The 19,087-nt window shown below is 29.2% G+C and overlaps 2 protein-coding genes across 2 annotated transcripts; one reads left to right on the top strand and one right to left on the bottom strand.

Annotated features, from left to right (window-relative positions):
• Positions 1-697: 697 nt before the first annotated feature.
• LOC132919522 (calcium/calmodulin-dependent protein kinase type IV-like) lies at positions 698-16,286 on the bottom strand. Its single transcript, XM_060981190.1, has 8 exons — positions 15,818-16,286; positions 14,318-14,410; positions 9,963-10,053; positions 6,867-7,070; positions 6,245-6,386; positions 5,900-6,099; positions 5,647-5,799; positions 698-3,052 (listed from the first exon to the last, which is right to left on the bottom strand). Exons 2-8 carry the CDS (start codon positions 14,349-14,351, stop codon positions 1,897-1,899), a joined length of 1,980 nt encoding a protein of 659 aa, XP_060837173.1. The 5' UTR covers positions 14,352-14,410; positions 15,818-16,286; the 3' UTR covers positions 698-1,896.
• Positions 7,967-11,414, top strand: LOC132919523 (26S proteasome non-ATPase regulatory subunit 13). The gene is made up of 2 exons (XM_060981191.1): positions 7,967-8,110; positions 10,158-11,414. The coding sequence occupies exons 1-2, from the start codon at positions 7,995-7,997 to the stop codon at positions 11,257-11,259; spliced, it is 1,218 nt and encodes a 405-aa protein (XP_060837174.1). The 5' UTR covers positions 7,967-7,994; the 3' UTR covers positions 11,260-11,414.
• Positions 16,287-19,087: the final 2,801 nt, after the last annotated feature.

Raw genomic sequence — 19,087 nt, 5'->3', positions numbered from 1 at the left:
GTGCACAGAGACAATAAATAAATAAAATTACAAGTAATATTTTTGAGTATTTTTGAATTATCTTGGTAGGTAATATATGTATATTTGAATATATAGATGTACTGAGAACCGGTAGGTACTGCATGTCTACATATGTGCTGTGTCACGTATATGCGAAACAATACTGTAAACTTGCCAACCGTCAAAAATTATGTTGTAGTTCGACCGTACAAACTTAAACTCTTCTCCGATCAAGCAAAAACAAACGCAAAACGAAATAGAATAAAAGCTCATCATATACATTAGTAAAATAAATAAACGACGACAATGATTTAATTGGTATTATTACATATGATATTATATGTTATGATGCTATGAAAATTATTGCAAAGCTTTAAATGTTTTCGTATTTTTTGCTTATTAAGTATGGCTTTGCATCGTTTATTTGCGTATACATACGATATAAGCTGTACTGCCTGTACCTACACAAAAATATTATATAGTGGTTTGAAGACGTCGACTAAATTATAGAAGAAGACGAGTAACGACTAAATCAAATCTATAGGTACGGTCAATAAATTGATTTCCCGATTATGATATCAGTATAATATGCATGGTACCTATATAATATCATTATATACGGGATATGACATTATACAATGGAAGAATGAAAACAGTTATTAGCAAATACGAATCATTTTTACATTAAAGTTTAAAATAATAAAGTATATATATTATATATTACAATTTCTTGATAATACACGTTTTGACAGATATTAAAACAATATAATATTATGTTTGTTAAATATACATTTTTAATAGGTACTTAAATATAGTTATATAAAATTGTAGGTATACATCAAACGATTAAAACTATTAACATTTAATTATTCTTATATTGAGCCAACGTTTCTTTTCATAATCATTATTGTGTATAATATTATGAGGTAATAAATAATTGACACATGTTTTTTTTTTTACTACGGACTTTTGGTCATTTGTATAACAAAATCTATAGGCACGAATAAAACTAAAACGCAATTACTACTTTGGTATAATCGTATAATAAATAATAATATATAAATCAAAACGCAACTATAGTAAAAATAAATAACAAAACTAGTGTTTGTACAAAGTATTTAGATAAATAATATAAACAATAAAAAAAAAATTTCTTTTAAAAATTAGAGAATCAAAACATAAAACACAGTAAATATATCTAGTTAAGTACATTGTGTCTCGACAAAAACAACTTTTCGCACAGGGAATTAAATTACAAGTACTGGAGTCGTATCACGGAGAGCACCGTATATTATATTATATATTAATAACACGGCGTTAAAAAAGAATTGGTAACTATAAATTTGAGTTAATAGCGTGGTGACGGTGTGTGTGGACCTATATAACGAAATCCAGTCGGAAGTACAACGTTGCCAGTGCTTTTAAGTTCAAACGAGAAAGTATATATATATATATCATACACTACATATAAAATATAAAATAGATATATTATATAAAATATAATAGTGTACAGTGGGTATGTACATTTTTTATTTATAAAAAAAGAAAATAGGTACGTAAAATAAAATATTTCCATAATGTGTGATGATGATCGATAACACGCGGAACTGTCGGTTTTCCAGCAGTATTATATTATTAAGGGCCTATAGAGTGTGCTGTTAGGGATGCAAAGCGGGAAATTGTACTTACGCCCTCAGTAACATTGTATAATATAAATAATATAACATATTTCGGAGATTTATCAATAAACATTTACATATTATTAATTTATGATAAAGGTATATAATAAATCACACACACACACACATATATAATATGTATACAATAAATCACATATACATATTATTTACGTTTAACTGTATTTATTATGGTATATACTTGCAGGGAGGGGGAGTATCAAGTGGACAAATTAGGTTCGGCCACGGTGTCACTGCCACCGTAGAACAATTTGAGCAACATTTCTCTAGCGGAGGTTAACTCGTGTTCGGGAGAGGTGCGCTTGCTGTGTGGCGCGGACCGGCACGACGATGATGCCGATGACGACGACGACGCTGCCGCTGCCGCCGCGGTCATATAATACAACAAGTTACTGACGGGTGGCGGGGACCCAGCCGGCACGTCACGATTCATCGACGAGAACTTGAACTTGGGCTTCCGGTCCGCAACTGCCGCAGTCAAGTGCTGCCTATTCAGCAACAGCTTATGCAAGCTGCTTCCGGAGCCGCTCGCGCCGTCCTTCTGAAGTGCTTCCGGCCGGTCTCCCAACATCATTGTCTGCAAGTCTCGTAGCTCCTGTCCCAAGAAATTGGACGACACAGCCGCCGCCGAAGACGTCCGGAAGTTCGAAAACGTATACGACACGTCTGACGCCCGTCGGTAATTATTGCTGCAGTTCGTCATCGTTCGGAAAGTCGTCTGCGACCAGGTGGTCGTCGACATTCGCTGTCTGTCTGCACCGCTTTGCATGATATCTACCGCCGGTGTTATGTCGATGGCCGCTGAAGAAGATATTCCAGAAGTCGTGTTGGTCGTGTTTTGCGGTATGCTGGAAGTTGTAACAGTCGTGTTTTGCGATATGCCGGAAGTTGTAACAGTCGTGTGTTGTGGTACACTGGAAGTTATAACAGTTGTGTGCTGGGGTACATTGGAGGTGGCGTCCGTGTCTCGCGGTACTGGCGCCGGCACCATAGATTTGTCTGTGGCGATTTCGGCGGTTGTAGATACATCTTTATCGTTTCCACACGTTTTTGACGATTCACTGTCCTTTTGTAGGACAACAGTTGGTGATACGGCGGTAATCTCCAACGGAGATTGGCTTCGCGACTTGCTGCATAATTCTTTCAAGTTCTCTTTGCTCGTGTCCAAAGGCAACAGTAACGAGTCTTGTCCGGTGCATGTTGTAGTCTCTATTATCGCCACCGCCGGTGCTTGTATTATATTTTCTTCGGTTTGTTTCACCAATTTTTTGCTCGAACTTTTTCGTACCATTTTCTTCGGTTTTTTCTTTTGCATCCATCGGTGCGATAAACACTCAGTGGCAGTCAGACGGCTCCTACAATCAACCAACATACACACACAATAAAAATTCATAGCGAAAATCAAACATATGTATATTGGAGGACAGGATATATAGATTATTATACCTATCACTGGAAAATATATGTTAAAATAGGAATACGCACACACACATAGGGGCGGATTGAACAACTTGCTGCTCATTTGCCAAATTAAATTCACCACCAAAAATAACTTTTATATTACTAAATATCCTTAAATAAATTTATTTTTTAAATAATATGCAATATTTTTTCATTCAAGTTAAGTTTAGAAAGAAAACAATCTAATTCAAATATAATAAAAGCTATTTATTTTTATAAATTAAAAATGTATAAAAAAAAATATAATTTAATAAATATAATAAATAGTAATGTTGCTAATATTATAGGTGATTTTATTATTTTAATGCTAACTATTCATAGATTTTGTTTTTTTTCTAGATTTAATTCTTGAAAAGTCATCAATGATATCTTCATAATTTAATGAGTCTAATGGTGACATTAAAATGGTTAAGGAATTTAATCTTTCTTGCAACATAATAAAAAAAAAATAATAATAATAATATTTTATTCTTTTTAAAACGGAAATCGAACGTTCGATGGTACAGTTAAAAGCTGGTATAGAGATAAATATTTGAAAGGTAATTTCAATATATATAATGTATAACGTATATTGTATTGTATCATTTGTACCTATGTATCTATATTCTATAAACAATTAAATAAGCTATAATAAAATATAATCGTCATCATCATCGACGAGTTCTTGGGGAAAAAATAAATATTATACTTTACTAAAAATAAACGAATACCGGAATACAAAATCCAAGTACACCGTTTAAAATGTTGAAATAGTAAAATAAATTAAAAACTATTTAATTATGTAAGTTGATTAGTTATCACATATTTACATATAAAAACAAAATAAATATTCAATACAATTTTACCGCCCTCCCAAATTTGACGCACTATGCGGCCGGCTTATAGTTCGTAGTGCCTTAAATCCGCCCCTATACACACACTTTTATATATTCTATAACGCTGACATAAAAATGTATTAAAATCACTGATATTTTTAGTAGGTAGGTACGTAATTATACATATTAAGTATAAATATTATGTATCTGTACAAGTAGTCAAGTCTATAAATTAGAACATATACTTTACAGTAAAATGTAAATAACAGCTAAATACATTATAAAGTAATAGGTTTATAACAACGGTTTATTGAAAACATTAATACACCAATATAAAAAAGAAATCTTTTAAATTGTCACTTCTACATAGGTACCATGTTGTTGTACTTATAGGAGAATACACTGTTTTTATTAAACAGTTAAACAAATACACTAATTTTCAAAATAAATTTAAATTTAAACAATATTTTATAAAAATTATAAACTTTTAATTAAATCTAGAAAAACCTAAATATCCTAGAAACCTTGTTCTTTGTATTTAATTAAATTTAATAATTGTACTTGTAACTATTTAATTATGTATACAACTATAAACACAACGCATCAACCAAAAGTATTATTATGTAGGTATCTATTTTATTTTTGTTGATAAATATATTAGTTAGAACTATTACTAATGGAGATAAAAATATCAAGACTTAAAATAAATGCAAATGCATTACATAATTAAATAACCAATCAATTTCTACAACATATAGTTAATAACAAAGTAAATAATTTTTAAATACTTATCAATTATGATAGATATTTAAATCGTTCGATAAATTAAACTGTAATGCAAAGTAAAAATACGATGTTTTTTTTTACAGAGTAGGTACTAGGTAGGTGTACCTATAAAGAATGATAAATGTATGGTATACCTACATAAAAGTTAAATTAAAAATATTTCCATACTAACTTTAAAATACTTAAATCTGCACATTTATGAGCCAGTAAAATCGTTTTTATATTAGTTTTAATGTTAATTCGATGAAATAAAGCACGTTTGTTTAAAAATAAAATCATAATGATATTATGTTTAAAAAGTTTATGACTCACGAAGCGTCCTTATTAGTCTTACTATATAATGTATATTAGTGTTAAACTACGTATGTAGGTATTTAAATAAAGATCAAATGCAATTTATACTACATAATATAGATAGTCAAGGCCAGTGCTAGTGACATTTTACACATAGGCAAGAATGCAAGATTTAATTTTTCCACCCCATTAAAAATATCTGCTTATATTCACTGAACCGGCCCTGATAAAATCTGTACAATAGTCAGTATGTATAGCTGTATAGAGTGATGTATTTTTATAATTAGGAATAAAATGTGATTAAAAAAATGTTTAATATAAAATTATGTAAAATGTAGTCAAAAAATTATCAGTGAGTTTTAATTAGTACAATACGATTATATTATATATTACATAATACAGTAAAATCCTGTTACAACGAACTCCGGGAGACCGAATTTTTTTTTCGTTATAACGAAAATTCGAATAAGCTCTTTATAAGCCCTGCTTTTCGGCAGGGGACTTTTATGACTTTCGTTATAACGGGATTTTTCGTTGTATTGGTATTCGTTGTAACGGGAATTTACTGTACCACAATTTAACAAAAACCATACTTGTGATCTTTGACAAGAAGCTTTTTGATAAAATCTTTTGCGTCATTAGATATGGAATCGAATGCTTCATCATCAAAATCATATTGAGCAATTGTTACGTTGGCCATAGTTTCCACGTCAGTTTCTCCCATAAAAGGCGACAGACCCGATAATCTATAATAAATATATCAAGCCAGGATTTAACATCATATTATAGATACCGAATCGAACTTCGTTAGTTCGTTATAATAGAAATTATAAATTTATTACTTACAAAACATAACATATTACCCCAACAGACCACATGTCTGTTCCAAATCCGATAGCATCGAAGTTTACTACCTCAGGGGCTACAAATTCTGGTGTACCAAATAACACTTGGAGTTTATTTTCTGGATTGAATTTTCTGGCCAAACCGAAATCAATGATTTTAATACGATTTCCAGTTTTAGTTAAGCACAGTATATTTTCTGGCTGAAATCCGATTAACACAACAGTGTTTAGACTTATATTTATAATTTAGATTTATGTATGTAGGTAATCATCGCATAATACTTTCATACAATAAACAATATATATGTAAACACGCTGCGATATTGCAATATACGAGTATAGGTACCTTGAGGTCAAGATGGAGTATATTTTTTGAGTGAATAAACTGCACTCCTTCACAGATCTGTCGCATAAATATCGTTACAGCTTTTTCAGTTAATACAAAATCATCACCAATTACTCTTTCAAATAATTCACCTCCCTCGACTCTGGAAAATTAATAATTATTTGTATACATATAGGTAAATGTTCCATTTTATAAACGGAGTTGTAATAAGTGTAAATATCTATTATAATTCACCAAGTATTCTCAGCACTGGGCCCCATGTTTTTCATTTAATAATAAATTTATTCAAATTCTAATTTTTGAAATTTTTAAGTTTAATACTTAAAGATCAATATAATATATCATCTTTCGTACACAAAGTTGAAAAACTCAAAAACTACTAGTTTAAATTTCGATTTTTATAAAACAAAATTTAAAGAAAAATGATCCATTAAATATTTTATAGTAGAAAAGGGGGGTTCTCGTTTGAAAAATAGAAGTTAATATTTCCACAGGGTATAGGGTAAGCTGTATGTAGTATGCAAAATCTTAAGAATTTGATACGATCTTTAATTTTATTGAAAAATTCAATTAAATTTACAATTGTATTGAAAAAATAATAATCAAATAATGTTTTAATTACAGTTCTAAAATGAAGCACATTGCATTATTTGCTTCAAAAGCGTCGTATAGTTGTATTAATCTGGGATGTTGAAGTTCACACATTATTTCTACTTCTCTTTCCACGTTTCGACGATCTTGTTTATGAACAATGCCGACGAATTTAGCAGCCAACATAAGACTCGTAGCTTTTTCTCGACATTTGAACACCGTACCAAACTTCCCCCTTTAAAAGAAAAACAAATGCATAATGTTATAAATGGATAGTTAATGAACGCATTATATTGGTAATACATACTTGCTAGTTACTACTTATATATTTTATGATTATTGTTTCATTATTATTTGGGCTAAAATGCATTTTACTAACACATGCAAATTTTTCAATGTTTTTTTTTCAACCTATGTTCACTATTTAAGAATAATAATGGTGAAACAATCAGTATTTGTCGGTCGAACTTAGTTTTGAAGTTATAAGCGTTTTTATTATAACGCCCGGAGCCGGTATAATAGATGAAAGGAGTGACTTCTTCGCAAAGGCGGCAGGTACATAAAAAGACTATGTTACAATAATACAATACTCAGTGCACGAAAAAAAATAAAAAGAAGATAATCATGAACTTCAAAACTTTAAAACTAAGTTCGACCGACTAATTCTGATTGAACCATTGTTCTTAAATAGTTGATATACGAAAATTAAAAAAAAAATTGGGCGGGTAGTTATTGCATTTGTTTCATTGCCTATTTATTTTATAATCGCACATATGAAAATGAAAGTGGTATTGTTATATTCTGTGGTATTATCTAAAATGTTGCACGGTTGTGTCTATAAATTATAGAGTATATAGGACCAGGATGACTAATTAATTATTTATACTACGTAGGTGGTAGGTATTTACTGTATAGATGTATAATCATTTGATTTTTGAACACTAAACTATAACGAACAGTCTTATAAATCGCACAATTATATAGCCATATTATGCCAGACGCCACTGTTTAAATTTAAATTAAATTTTATTTTATGAACTAGAACGAACGTTGGCAGTATGTTTGAAATATTGTACGATAAGAGTTGGCGCCACTGTAATAGCTCCTCCTCTCATGACGAAAATGATGCCGGAATCGTGAATTGTATATTTTGTTATCAATGTTTTGTTTCGTGATATTATTTCATACTAATTTGAAGCATTACAGCACAACAAACTTAAATCAATTTTCATCCTCAAACTTTACCCTTTTGTGTCTTATAATTGAAATTACTATGTAAGTATTGTTTATTATTATTTCACTGCTATTCATTAACAATAATTTCGTTTGAAAATATATTTTTAAGGCTGTATCTAAGTAATTGGTAAGCAAAAATCATTCGTTCATTATTAGGACACAATGACTAGACAGAAATGTATACTTTTAATTGTTAGCCTAGTGTTTTAAAGCTAAAAGTTAATAATTGGAACATGTTCTAATCAACAATTGGAGATTTAACTATTTTTATTCATATTGCTGGAAAATTAATTTTTGTAGTATCCTCCTATTATACCTATATTAAATTTATTCGAAATTATTGTTGACAATGTTTTTAAAAATTTGCAATTCTTATTTAGTTATTAATTTCAAATTATATATGGGTTTAGTATAAATAACATAATTTGTGCTTATAACAGTAATTTATGGAAAATAAAAATCATTCAATTATTATAAATCATAATATTTTAAACAAACATGTATTTAATAGGGATGTAATTTAGTCATCAATTTATTTTACCAGGTAAATACATACCGTTTTAAGAAATTAGCATAACTAATAATGTACCTAGGACTAGGTTGATTTTTTAATAATTAATTTTATTTTACAAAATAAAATAAATTCCATTAACTATTATTTTTTTAAATCATTCAAAAACTATTTACTAATATTAGTTTATATTGAAAAATGAACTACAAATGTAGTAGAATATTTTCTCTATCTTGAAATAGATACTCGAATAGATAATGTTATGATTAATTTTCACTCAGAAATTTTTTAATTTAACTTTATTAATAAGATAACTGATAATTGTATTATAATAATTATCTTTGTAAATAAGTTCATTAAACAATTTTCTTCAACAAATTATTTATCATAAATAATCACAAAAAAAAATATTACTACTACAAATAATATAATTTATTTAACAATTAACTTTTTATTAGTTATAGACTTAAAACAAAAGCATTAATAAGAATAATGTATCCCATAAAGCCATAACATTATATTTAAATTATTTGTATACTTAGAATAAAAAATGTAACTTATTAATTTGTTTATAATATAGATATTTATTTATAAACGTCTAATGCCAAAATATTTTTGTTATTATCATGCATTTTAAATGTTTACAATAAGTAGCAATATGTTTGTATTAAAAATGAATAATGCTTAAAATAAACTTGTTTTTAAAATTTTTTAAATAATTTGTTTGATCCACTTGCATTTTATATAATTCTTTAAGTAAATTAATTCCATAATATTAGTACTGAATGTTAGTTTTAAATAAAATCCTTTTTAAAATCTTGTATAAAATAATAAGGTATGAAATCAGAAGAAATTATCTTTTGAAAAGATTTTCACAACAGTATTACCATAGAGTTTAAGTTGTTTTTAGACAGTTGGCATTAAAAGCTTTATATATTTTATAAATAGCTTAAAGCCAGCTAACATGGTCGTGATGGTCATTATCACATAGTTGGAATATTTGGTCAAACTCTACTAGTGCCAGTAAATAATAATTTACTTTGTGCACAACCTACGGTTTTATAATTTATCTTTTTAGCACTATTTGTATGCCTAGTTTATAATTAATATTACAGGTATTTATTTGAAATATTAATTATAGTTGATTTTTAGATTAAATTAAAGATTTGGCAGAAGTACTATATGTATATAGTATATTATGTATTAAGTTTTAATTAAGTTTTGAATAAGTTATTATCATAGCCATATTAATGAATTATATGTGACACATAATGCATTATATTTTAAGTAAAAATTTAAATTAGTATTATTTAATGGTCTAGCTCCTTAATCACATAAATTAATAATACAAATTTCTGTGAAACGTATAGAAGTTCTTACCGTCCAATTTCTGATTGTAGTTCATAGTGTTCTTTCATATCTACTCCTCTACGAATTGTAATATCTTTGTAAGGAAAACTAGGTTCTAGTTCTAAAAAAATAATTACAATAATTTAATTATTATTTATATATTGCGCTTATTGTATTGTATTATTGTACTAAATTATTTAATCTAGACGTAATTTTTTTTTTTAGTACAAACATGGCACAACCTGAAGTTGAAATGTCAGAATTGGAAGAATTACAAACCAAAAAATTATGGCATCAATTGACTTTAAAACTCTTGGCCTATGTTAAGGATACAAATGTTCAAAAAAAGGTTGACCTATTGAGTTTCTACAATAAATTTATCCAACCAATAGAAAGTAAAATGAATTCTTTTGCTTTGGTTGAAATTGTTTCATATGTAATTCCATTTATTAAAGAACCAAAGGAAGCAGTTACATTTTTAGAAACTCTGGAACCCAAAGTTAAAGACAAAGTCGAAGCTTTAATTTTTGCTAAAGTTTTAAAAGGTGAAATACTTTTGGATAAATTGAAAAATCAACAAGACTGTTTGGTTGTTATTACTGATGTCGATAAATTGCTGAGTGATCTTGATGAAATATCTCCTGTGCACAGTCGATATTATTTGTTGGCTAGTCACCTGTATCGTATTCAAGGAAAGCATACTGAATACTACCGAACTTGTTTGAAGTATTTGGGTGCAATCGATTTGTCTACTATTAGCCAACCGGATCAAATAAGAAACGCATTTTTATTAGGACTTGCTGCATTACTAAGTGATGACATTTATAATTTGGGTGAACTGCTCATGCATCCCATTTTAGATTCATTAACCAACACAACAAATTATTGGTTGGTAGAACTATTAAATGCGTTCAACACCGGAGACATCACAAAATTTGCCAAAATGAAACCACAGTGGGCTTCCATACCTGATATAGCAGTTCAAGAACATAAACTCAGACAAAAAATTTCCCTACTTTGTTTGATGGAAATGACATTTAAACGACAAGCTAAAAACAGGTGTTTATCATTTCAAGAGATTGCACTTGAGACACAATTATCATTAGAACAGATTGAAATGTTGGTAATGAAAGCTTTATCATTAGGTCTAGTTAAGGGTAAAATCGATCAAGTCAGTGAAGGTGTATACTTGGAATGGGTTCAACCAAGAGTGATGAACAAAACACCAATATCGGGTATGATTGGTAGACTGGACACATGGTGTTCAGAAGTCAAGAACATGCAGTACAGGATGCAAGACGAAGCCCAAGATTTTTTGAAAGTTTAAACATTATAGTATATTTATTATTATTAAGGTTTGTTTATAAAATATTCTTTTCAATAATTACATCGTACCTAACACAAAAATGTATTCAATCTGATGTATTTTATAAGATTTGTTGTAAAACGTACAATAAAATTGTGTGTATAACATATTAACAATTGTGTATTATGTTTTTAATTTTCTCATATCTACTTTTATTCATACTAATTCCCTGTGTAAGTACTATGAATGACTTTTTTTTTCATAATATAGTACCAAAACACTTTTTCTTAGGCATCGGATTTTGATGGGTAGCGAGTACTCAAATCTCTATCTTTATAACTTTAAGTTCGTATCATAATGTGCCAAAGGGCCAATTATTTATCATTAATCTGTGTCTATTAATTTTGTGAAACATGTTTACGAGATTGTTCGGTTGTTTCCTCAACGAAGGAGTAAAACGTAAAACGAAAAAAAAAACTATGCCAGAGAATGGTACGGAAATTCGGGTTGGCAAACGTTCAAAAGCTATAGGTGTGCACTCACGAGTCACGACGTGCACTTGGTATATTATACGGCGATCGCGGCGTCATTCATTACACACCGTTAAGGCGGTTTAGAGGAGCAATAGAGTCAGTGGCGTGTGCGTAGTTGGTGGACCCGGCTTGCGGGGCTTTTATAAATAGGTGAATTTTTCGTACACTCGGACGGAAAACAAAAAAAAAAATATGCGGTCATTGTTGCCAAAAAAAAAAAAACGTTTATACTGTGGTACGTTGTACGTTTATAATAATATATTTTAATATTATTAATATTATATATACACGTCTACACGCGTATAATAGTAATAATAATAATAATATGATAAAATTACGCTAACGCAGCAGCAGAAAAGAAAGACAGCATCCGGTCGGCGGTAGGAGATACGCGTCGGACTGTCTAATTTTAGCTCGGCTAGCGTATTATTATTATGTTATAGACTATTATAGTGTCGCCGCTGCTGATCTCGCAAATACTTTACGCTCACCGGACCGAAGAGCTCGGACAACGGCAGCCGTGTTCTTCATGTATTGTGACGGTTTTTTTTCTACCTTGTCACCGCCCACGTACGGGTCTCGCGAAATCCGTACCGCGTATAATAGCTTGCTATAATATATTATATTCATTCTTCTACACACGCGCGTCCCGAGTAAATGTTTAAAAAATTTTAATTTTTTTAATACGTTTTACGTGTACTCTATTCGCGTTGTTATTGTCTATCAAATGTCCGGTACTTATCACTGCCCACTAACAAATAACAATATAAACAGATTTAAAGATTCGCATACCTAAAATACGTATATAAAAAGGGAGGGGATACTTTAAGTGTCCGTTCCGTCAACATACAATTATGTCAAGTTTATCTTAGTACGAAAATTATTAATAATTTCTATGATTTTGTTATTATTTAAAATGCTTAGGTGGATAGGAATACTCCGAATACTCAATCAAATCTATGTGCTTGGCGCCCTCGAGTACCCCCCACCCACTCCCTACAAAAAAAAATTAAGACTAAAATTAAAATCCTATGGTCTGACTTCATTCTTAACCTCAGGTTTGCTACAAATAAATTATAGCAAGTATAGAACTATATTTATTCTCCAACAATTCCATCGATTTCACAACCTTAATCTCACTAACAAATGCATAAGTAACCTCATACTCCATTAAATTGTAAATAATTTTGTAAATGTGTTCTTAATTTATATAATTGTCGAGCTTAATAGTTTATTATAAAAGCTATAAATAATAAAATAATAAATTTCTTCGGTCTCCGATTTGGCCACATTTTACTTCCCTCTCATTCATTTAAGCTCATATTGCAGAATGAACCCCCTCCAATTCCACGCATTCCACAACAAATCTTTGATCTCAAATCAGTAACATTTCTCATCTCATCTCATCTTTAACTGCCCTAAAGTATCATTGTAATGCGCGTCATCTTATGTTCATTTATAAATCTTTCAACATTCAAAATATATTCTCCATCCAACAAAAAAATAATATATTCCATGTAGTATCATCTCTTATAATAAGTTAATACGTTATACTTAACCATACTGATGTATGCCTGTGTCCATATAATAATATCATTTCATTTTCATTTTTATAATATAATTTATATTTTTAAAAATAACTGCAGTTTAATCCGTTAATCCTGTAAATTTAAATTAAATATTTGAACTAACGAAACCAATTGTAAAATAAAGTAAAACTATTTCTTGTAATTCAAATGCGTTAATTTTAGTTAGCAACTATTTTAAATTTAAATTTGAATAAAATTAATATTTTAATGCGCCATTTATTTGATTTTTAACACAATTCAACGACAGCTATAATATTATAACATTTATTAATGACAGTAGCCACTAGCCTATAATTTATTACTAAATTCTAAGTCAATGTTACCTTTTTCAAATTGTTAATCAAGAACAAGTCATATAGTATATTATTTTCATCATTATAAACTTATAACAGTTATAAGTCAACTATATATGGTTATAAGTTTATAACTATATTATATAGTGCAATTTATCTAAACGACTTAAGCCGGACTTATTCAACAGTCAATAGCAGTCATAATAAATACAATAATTGTATTACACCGGTAATGGTTTATGAAAATTGCAACAAAAATCTTAAATTATATTTTTACAAAAATTGATCCCCCCGAAGAAAAATCCTGGCTACACCACTATATTGCACGACTTACAGGCCAAGAGCAAATTAGGTATATGTGCAACACAATGAAATTTAAAGACTCCGAAAACAAAACTTTTTTAATCCAAGTTTCTAAATCGATTTTCCGATAGGACTTAAAAATAAATAAATATTGAAATGCAGATATACTTTTTAAATAATGAGGGAATTTAATACATTAGTCATTAATAAGGAACATAGTTTCCAAAGATCATCTTCTCAATCTTGTACTACTACACTATCGTGTATGTTTGTTTTTTATGTATTATAAAATACTTAAAATAATAATATAATAAATTACAGGAGTAAATTAGAAGTAAAACGATCAAAAAAATACTTTTACCTCCTATTGGATCTGATTCGTCCACTTTAATCATGATTACTTCGGGAGTCTCAGCACCCGAGAGTTGGAGGATAATCCGTTTGTTGACGACCTCTAAAAATTTAACAAAACACAAACTGTATTAACAGTGGAAAACATATATACATGTATACATAGATACGCGCAATAGCTAGGTCGATTTTAAATTCACGTTTTGGCGCCATTTATGTGCCGCTGTCGCTACATTAAAGATGTAGCCTTAATATTAAACTTTGTAGCCTACAGTTTTATAAGTACACAGCACGAATGCATGCATGATCATTTATAGAAGGGGTTATACCGAAAAATTAAAAACTGTACCGAGATATTTTAGCAGTAATCATACATAAACGAAGTATTTAAATTGTTATAATATACAATAAACGATCAAACAAATTTGACTCCTTTATAATGTTAACGATCTGTCTATAGTCACAGAATCTATATCTTGTATTCATTTTTTTGAAAGCTTGTGACTTTTTATAAATAAACGATTTACATACCTAAAGTGAAAATTTAAGGAATGTTAAAATAATTTATGTTTCTAACTCATGTATTGGTAGGTATCTCGGAACTTGGAAGTTTTTTGATTGAATCTGACGGGGCGACGGAACTGCTATCGAATTCAGAATTTTGAGAAGGATATCGTAATGTTTGCCGTTTTCGAAAAAATCTCCAGGCGAAGCTATTGGCAATAAAATATATTACTTGCATACGTGGTTATAAATAGACAACCATACACATTACACAGATTATGCATATATATAAAGGCGTGTTCTATGCACACGATAAAATACAGTATACATAAACAAAATCAAGAACCGTCCGCGCGTCGCACACTATGTATCTACCTACGACTGGCGTCTGGCTTAAAATATTATGTCACATTAATGGGTAGATATATTTTTATTTCACGCGGAAAAGTTAATGATATAAAATTTATGAATATTATTAACTATAGGGTTTTTGAAAGAAAAAATCCGTTTATTTTTACGTTTATTATGTCTTAATAATTATTAATTATTATTGATTACAATGATAATATTATATTATAGTCGCAACGAATATCACCCATCATATATCGTGTAGGTATACCTAGTACCTACAGATAAGTCAGAAACGAGCAAACATCAACATAATAACACATAGATACTGTATATTATAATATGTAACCAGTATCACAGACTGACAGACTATATGAAATTGTTATGCTGTACCCATTACCTACTAGTCTTTGTCAGTACTTTGTTAATTATTTTATAAGTAATGGTTTCTGCCTGCTACGATACAATTTAATATAATACTTATACAAATCAATTTTTCAAAAATGTCACGGTACAAGACAGAACGATTAGTATATGAAAACATTATAATATTTTAAATTTTAATTTATACTGGGCACGCGCGAAACACATAACACACGTATTATACATTTATATACCTATTAATTATAGAATTTGTAATTGTATATTTTATAAATACCTGAGTATAAAAAACCAGGCCGACGAACGGTTTTATTTTAAAAACAATTCTTAGTATAAATACGTGTAGGGTTCGATTTTGAAACCCGTAAATCACCAACACCGTCAAACGAATTCGAGCTTATTATTGAACGGTTAAGGAAAATATTCAAAAAAAAATTCGCGACAACCGTGAAATCCGTGATCCGCGGACGAAAATTTTAGTTGTCGTTCGGATCGTTCGAAGTGCTGTGACAATGCGATTGCAGATTATTGTTGTTGCAATATTTCAATATAATTACGTAGATCGCGAATACAAAAAAAATATATTATGGAACGGACCGCCGCGATATGACGACAACGAAAGGATGAGAAAAACAATAACTGTCACGCCGGCACCGGACGCGCGCTAACTGCCTCGTTTATGCCGCTCGCAGTGGAATTATTCGTGTTTTCTTTTCGTTATCGTATAAAAGCCGACGGACGACGAGTAGCGACGGCCGTCGACCGGTACGCGTACGACAATAATAAAGTTGACGTGTGGCATGCGCGCGATTAAACGAAATCGAATCGATGGGATCATATTGTAATAATTATAATTACTAAAGTTTGGCTACCGCGCGATTTTTGCAATTTATTCTTTTCGAAACCTAGGGAAATCGACGTTTTAAAGATGAATGTGCCAAAAAAAAAAAAAATAAAAAAATTATACAAATCATGGTTTTGAAATAATTATGACACTGTAAATCCGTATTATTTTAACTGTTGTTTCAGCGTTGTATTTTCAATTTTAGGTGCTTTTTCGATGACCAAAATATCCCTTATAAATTATAATGACCGTAATATTCGAATAATTCATGGATATTCCGGAATCCGGATAAACTATAAACTTAGAAAAAAATATGAATGTGTTCAGATATGGGGACACATCCCTCCCTACAAAAAAAAAATACGTACCCCCGGGTATCCTTTTGGGTAGACAGTTACCTAATCAAATGGCTGCAACCTTTCTATAGAAAAAAATAATTAAGATATGATAAGTGTACCTATTTATTGTATATAGGTACATGTTTAGTTACAATCCCTGTGGAATTACTTTCTTCGTGAAAAATTATTTTATGCAAGTCTTCCACTGTTTTTTCTGTTTATAAGTACCTAAAAATAAGTACCCAATAATTATTATAAGTAACGCTTAACATAATAAATGTACTATGAAATTTAAATTATAATTTTATACCTAAAATTATATCAATTTCTGTTTCAATAGGCATTTTCAAATCATTTATATGATCAAAACACTAAACCTAATGGTTTTTGTTCTGTAAAAAGTATGACCGCAAAACGCTTGGCACTCAATACGTCATAATGTAATCCTAAGCCCCTACCATCTCAATACGGGGTTGACAACAACACTTGGACTCAAACGCATCGTATTTTAATGAATAAATACAAGTGACAATAACAACAACAAAAACAACAAACACCTATATAAGTATATACTGTATACATCAAGTGACACTGTTTACTGTTTATAGCTACTATAATAATATACACTGCAACAGAGGAGCGACAGGGTAAAAGTTTAAAAAACAAGACCTGTATAGTAAAACAGTCGTGTTAAATTGCGCGCGCAAAAATAAAAAATCCCGAGGAAATATATGTCGATGACATTGGACTGAGATGCTATTATTATTTTGTATACGAATTATGAGGTGATCTGTTTAAATGACACTACACTAATAATATTCCCAAACAATTTGTTTTTTTTTTTTAATTATTTTCATATACCAATTATAATTTATAACTTATGAAGTACCTATAGTATCTACCATTATTTTTTTTTAAACATAAATATTTTGATAAAAACTTATTTATTATGACTTATGAGTTTCATATTTTTTTAATCATAAGCTATTTGAATACATAAATATTTCAATAAATTACAGTATACATATTTTATAAATCGTATTTCCTGGGTAAACCAGGGGCTGCAAATGTTATAAGGAAAATTACATAGGCAATTTAACATGACGAACTTTAAAGGGCCACGAAATAAAAGATTTGGAATTTTTCAAGAATAATTGTTTGATTATTTATTTATTATAAAAATAAATATTTACGAAATACCGTCAATGAAATAGAGTGATTTTATTTTATGAATGATACGTGACTGACGTCACATATGAATACAAGATCCGGCAAATCCATACTCTTGACGCGCGGTGCAACGGTGACCGTGTGTATACATCATCATGGAAAGTATACTCGTAGTTTATGATTTTTGTTTCTGAACGGCGCGATGAGCTTATTGGCTTTTGGGAATTTGGTATGCAATTGACTTAACAATAATGTGTTTTTCATATAAATTTTTATTTATTTTTATCTATTTTTCATATAATAGAAAAAACGATTTGATTTTACCTTCATTATCTTTTCTAGTATATAAAGTTAGTATATAGTTAGTAAGTATAGGGAATAAAGTTGGTACTTTAGTTTCAGTAAAATATTTGAGAAACAGTAATTTTATGCAAAACCAGTTTTTGACCAAATCAATTTTCTTATTTTGAAATAACTTAAAACGAATTCTAACCAACTTATAAATAAATATATATACATAATAAATTTAAACATTTATAATATTTCTATAAAATTAGATACTTGAAATTTTCATCAAATTTATTTTCTATATCTATGGGATAATTTTCAAAATATTTAAATACTGAGCTATTATTATAAGCATTTAAATTTTTTTTTTCTATAAAATATTTTGATAAGAAAATGCTGGTTTGGTAAAAATGATTGAAAATGAAATACAATCATTTTCTTCATAAGAATGTAAAATGAAAACAAAAAATATAAACTATATAGATGTACAAAATATGTATAAACCTATAAGCACAATATTTTCATGTAGACATTTTAAATTCAAATTTTGACGATACTGAGTATTTGAACAAATCACAATTTTAGTTAATTAATGTTTATTGTTGATATTCAAATAAATTCGTTGGCACTAGACATTTTTAAATTTATTTTTATTATACGCAATGGTACTAGGTAGGCACTAGACATAATTTGTAACTGTACTAAAAATAATATAATTAAATATTGAAACAAAATGACTGGGAAAAGTTTCTCACTAAAAAATCAAAAAAAATAAATAAATCTTTATATTATAAAAAAATCAAACTTAACTTACGAGACATTTTGCCTTATTGTTTATAAATTTTCCGAGGGATTTTCTGAAAAAAAACTATAAAAAGTAGAAAACTGGTCAAAAAAGCAAAAATAA

This window comes from Rhopalosiphum padi, chromosome 2 (assembly GCF_020882245.1).
Source record: "Rhopalosiphum padi isolate XX-2018 chromosome 2, ASM2088224v1, whole genome shotgun sequence".
Classification (NCBI taxonomy): Eukaryota; Metazoa; Arthropoda; class Insecta; order Hemiptera; family Aphididae; genus Rhopalosiphum; species Rhopalosiphum padi.
This window is presented reverse-complemented; position numbering and strand designations above follow the sequence as displayed.

Coding starts and splice junctions, on each gene's coding strand:
- LOC132919523 (XM_060981191.1), top strand. CDS start 7,995: ATGTTTTGTTTCGTGATATTATTTCATACTAATTTGAAGCATTACAGC. Junction 8,111..10,157: donor CTTATAATTGAAATTACTAT/GTAAGTATTGTT, acceptor TTTTTTTTTTAG/TACAAACATGGCACAACCTG.
- LOC132919522 (XM_060981190.1), bottom strand. CDS start 14,351: ATGATTAAAGTGGACGAATCAGATCCAATAGGAG. Junction 7,071..9,962: donor CTACAATCAGAAATTGGACG/GTAAGAACTTCT, acceptor TTTCTTTTAAAG/GGGGAAGTTTGGTACGGTGT. Junction 6,100..6,244: donor TACTCCATCTTGACCTCAAG/GTACCTATACTC, acceptor ATCGGATTTCAG/CCAGAAAATATACTGTGCTT.